Source organism: Hydractinia symbiolongicarpus, chromosome 8 (genome assembly GCF_029227915.1).
Source record: "Hydractinia symbiolongicarpus strain clone_291-10 chromosome 8, HSymV2.1, whole genome shotgun sequence".
NCBI classification, from domain to species: Eukaryota; Metazoa; Cnidaria; class Hydrozoa; order Anthoathecata; family Hydractiniidae; genus Hydractinia; species Hydractinia symbiolongicarpus.
In genome coordinates, this window is record NC_079882.1 from 5275170 (window position 1) to 5279529 (window position 4360).

Here is a 4360-nt window from a genome sequence, read left to right on the forward strand (position 1 = left end):
GTTCATATTAGATGGACATTTTAGAATGCCGTGTTTTTTAGCTATCATAACTCTAATTTAAAAGGACTAAACAAGCCTTCAAACACCCGATAATATTTTCCATCACAACTACAAGTAAACAAATTTGTGGTGTCTAAAAAAGAATCAGTTGGTGGCGAACTACATTATAAAAGGTGTATTCTGTCAGTTTAAATGTGATGATATCAAACGGGTCAACATGGCCATACAATTAATAAATGACTCTGTTTTGTTTTTCTGAGGATAACCCATTAAACATAACCTTACAAGTTGTTCACTGTCATTATCAAAATGGTTGATAATCTTAATTTCAAATATTTTTTTTTTATGTTTGTGTTGTGGGCTATCATTTCTTGAACATGCACAAGAAATGATAAATCTACAATACTAATATGAATCTGAACAGAAAAACCGAAACAATAAACAATTTGTGATTACTAAGTACACTGGGCTGAGCCAAAAATTTGTATGTATACTAATACTAATGGAAAGATAAAAGCATATTAGAATGGGAGAGTGACAAGTTTCGGCGAGTTAAGGCGATTAATGTGATTGACAACGTTCTTTTTTCAAAGGACCATTCTATCCAATGTCTCAAAGTTTAATTCGTAAGTGACGAAGCTATTAATTAAAAAGCTAATTTTAAAAACTTTCCGTGAAGGTCAAGAAATAAGAAAGGTGCAATTAAATCGTTATCTATTCTTCAAATCAAGAATAAGATCCATCACAAATTGTCCAGACCGCTAGTTTTTACATTTCTTTAAAATAAAAATGCAAACATAAAATTCGTAGGTGTTGAAATCTCCATACTAATAACACAAAGTCAGGAAATGCTACACGGCCGCTGTGATGTGCAGATTTCTGTAGATATCAGCGAGATAACAAATAGTCACAAAATAATTTCAATATTTAACCATGTTTCAAAATAACTTTGTTTATATCGAATATATATATGGTGTGGATAAATAATTCGATAATTATTAGTGTCTTTCTGATCTATCATCTCCAGCGACAGCAGCATTTTATTCAAATTTACCTTTGTGTGGAGAAAAAAATATTTAGAGAGAATTGTAAGAGGATTCGTATCCTGGAATGTTTTTATCTTATGGCAAAAGTTAGACTTGTATTAGATTTATAAGCAATGATTTGACCCTGACACTTTTATCATTTTGTTCCATTGGAAAAATCAAAGACTCGTGTTTTTATAAAAAAGAATTGTGTTGTGTATTCCCATGGAGGTAGAAATAAAGAAGGATATTGAACTAGTTTTAGTGCCCATAAACTGCTATTCAAATTGTTATTGTTTCGGCATCCTTTTGATATCCATGCGCGATGCGCGTTTTACAGGATTTTTACAAAATAACATTACGTAATCCTTTATCGGGTCATTTGTCTTCGTACATAAAAACGTGCTTTTTTAAGTACGTTGTTTATCGTTCTTTTCTCCTCAGCTTTTTTTCTTGCGTTTTCTTTTAACAAAAAGCACTAGATACGAAAGGACAAGCGATATTTTAAGGCACAATGCTGCCCAACCCCCCCCCCCCCCCTGGATTGACAGAACCATACCTTTACATGGTAAAATATAACTTTCCTCAGTCTCGCGACGAAGACAAATTTTCTTGAGCCGGGGGTCTTCATTAGCCTTAATCCCATTTTTTTAATAACTTCTTAAGCATACCGTTTTAATTATTTAAATTTGGTGACTTTCTATTATTTTTAGTAGCTTCAGGACAGTTGAAAAACATTTTCATATGACGTTTGTTTGTTGGCACAGTAGCTCATCGGATAACAGACTGTCTGAAAAGAAGTCTTGAAATATCCTTGCCAACGTCATGTTTTATTTAGCCATTTTATGTTATAATCCAGTAATTACACATCCAAAAATGTTATTTTTTATTCTAACGTTAATTTTTACTGTTATGAAGATCGGAGGTATAAGATGACGTCATCTTGGACTAACAAGACGCCATTCAAAATTTTTTATTCTAATTTTGCTCCACTTTGCAAACATACGTGCGCAGTTTTGTCTCCTCCATCAATCACAAACCCCCCTCCCCCGTCCATACAGAGGGTCCAAAGAGCCCGGACTGAATAGGTTTCATAATGAACATCTAGCCTATGTAAAACAAACGCAGCGATATCGAAATTTTGCTATCCATAATTTGGTGATTAAAATGCAAATATATCTTTAATGGTATTTTTTTTCTCCGCAAAACGTGCCTTGTGTTTTTTTATTAGATATTGGAGATTTTCTGCTTTCTTTGAGCAAATTAATTATCGCGCGTAAAATATTGTTTATGATATGTCAAGTAAATTTGCTTTTTTAATATACCACCAGTATACACCAGTATGCAAGTTATAATTTAGCCTTCATTTTTTGTTTTTAATACTTCCTATTAAATTTTCTGATAATTAAATATCTTTATCTTTTTCAAAAAACCACGATATAATGTTTTGCATTGCATGTGTTTGCAATTATGTATATCAAGAGACCTATTCGTATATTTATACATTGTTTATTGCAGAACTTAAAATGAGAAGGTATATTTAGATATATACAATGCGGTATTCTTTCTCTCTGTTTATCTATTCTAGCTATCTAACCTCCTAGGTTGAAACATACAAAAAAACACATATGATATGATCAAAGAAAGAAAATTTTAAATTTCAGTTCATTTCGTGTTGTGCCTCCTCAACTGTGTAGACATTCCCCACTTTAGCCTTTTTTCGATATATCCCAATAACTATATAAATAAAAACCAATATCGCCCACACACCACACGCCACACTTGCAATAATAAAAGTCTGCCTTGAACCCACGTATTTATATAAACTTCCTCCGCCGATATTTGCGATGACGAAAGAAGCTCCAAAGTATAGAGAGTTCATAATTCCGTACATGGTAGCCAATATAGCTGGAGAACTAATCATTCGTGTGTGTTCGACGCAAGCTGCGATAAATGCAGCAAAACCTATCCCATGCGTCAATTGGGTAGGAAGGACAAGCCATGGGTTATACGTGCATGCATAACAAAAGAAACGAATGCACCAAATAAAACAAGCAAAGCAAAGTAGATTCATAGTTCCTCCAACTACTTTAATGATTTTAGCTGCACATATAAAGCCTAATAATCCAAATACAGCAGCCACAGTAATGGACAGTCCCATTAGAATCTGGGGGCTATCCAATTCTTTTAAAAACACAAAGAGAAAACTCACGTAAAACGCATGTACTGTTCCACCAAAGAGCACAGTTACGAGAAAGAATAAAGTGTCAGGTTTGCACAACGTTGTTCGTAATATACCACGAACTTCGCCTTTTTCTTTTGCATTTGGAGTACTGAATTTTATTCCTTTGAATAAGATGTTTGAAATAACAGCTAAACTGCTGGTGAAAAACAGATAAACGCAAAATAATCCACTATAACATGTTACTTTTAACGATGGGAAATTATCAATCACTATACTTGACAAAAGGGCTCCCCCTCCATATCCTATTGCTCCAAAGTATCGTTGATTTCCAAATTTGGGCTGGTTTGGCGATGCTAGAACTCTGCGCATTACTCCTGTGTCCATAAAACTTTGTGTACTTCCGTCAAAGAAGGATGCTACAATGTTAATTGACAACATGGTGTAAAAAAGATGATCCTCATTAAAGTTACCTTTCATGGGTTGTCCTATTGTTTCATTTAATGTTCTATTCATTTTATCGTTAAAGGTTTGGTTTATAAATATTTCAAGATTACTGTTAGTAGGGCACTTTTGTTTCTCCTGATCACCTACAAGTAGACTTAGGAAGGGTTGAGAACACATTGTGGCAACAGCAATTACGCAAAGAAACGTAACCGTGAAACGATAGGCTTGTTTTCGATCAGCTAAATAACCCCAAAACGGCGAACCAATCAAATAGCCAATATACCGCATTCCGTTAATTTGTCCAGCGCGGCTCGAATCCAAGCCAATACTTTCAAAAAACAAAATCATCAAAGGGATGTAACATGATTGTTTTGCATTCTCAAATAAATATGCAACTTTACATATGATCATGTCTCGATCTATCGCATACCATTTTGGTGTCGTTTTATCTTCGGAAGACTCCATTCTCTACACGTCCCTTAAGTGTACTAAAGCTCATACATGTCCGTTAAAGTTTTTAATACGATTAATTTTAATTACGGCATGCATGCGTATAGCAAAACCATGTATGGTTCTCTAATTATCGTTTGAACCTGTTTTATGATCTCCTGGACTCCATAATATTTACTCTCGAGACCTTTTTGTGGAAATTAGAATTAGTGGTTTCTTGATGAACTAAAAAGCACGAGCTTGATATTTTTGCGAG

At 34.1% G+C, this 4360-nt stretch overlaps 1 protein-coding gene across 1 annotated transcript; it reads right to left on the bottom strand.

The window, feature by feature from the left end:
* Positions 1 to 2070: 2070 nt before the first annotated feature.
* On the bottom strand, positions 2071 to 4145 carry LOC130654663 (major facilitator superfamily domain-containing protein 6-like). The gene has a single exon (XM_057457275.1). It carries the CDS (start codon positions 4117 to 4119, stop codon positions 2686 to 2688), a length of 1434 nt encoding a protein of 477 aa, XP_057313258.1. The 5' UTR covers positions 4120 to 4145; the 3' UTR covers positions 2071 to 2685.
* Positions 4146 to 4360: the final 215 nt, after the last annotated feature.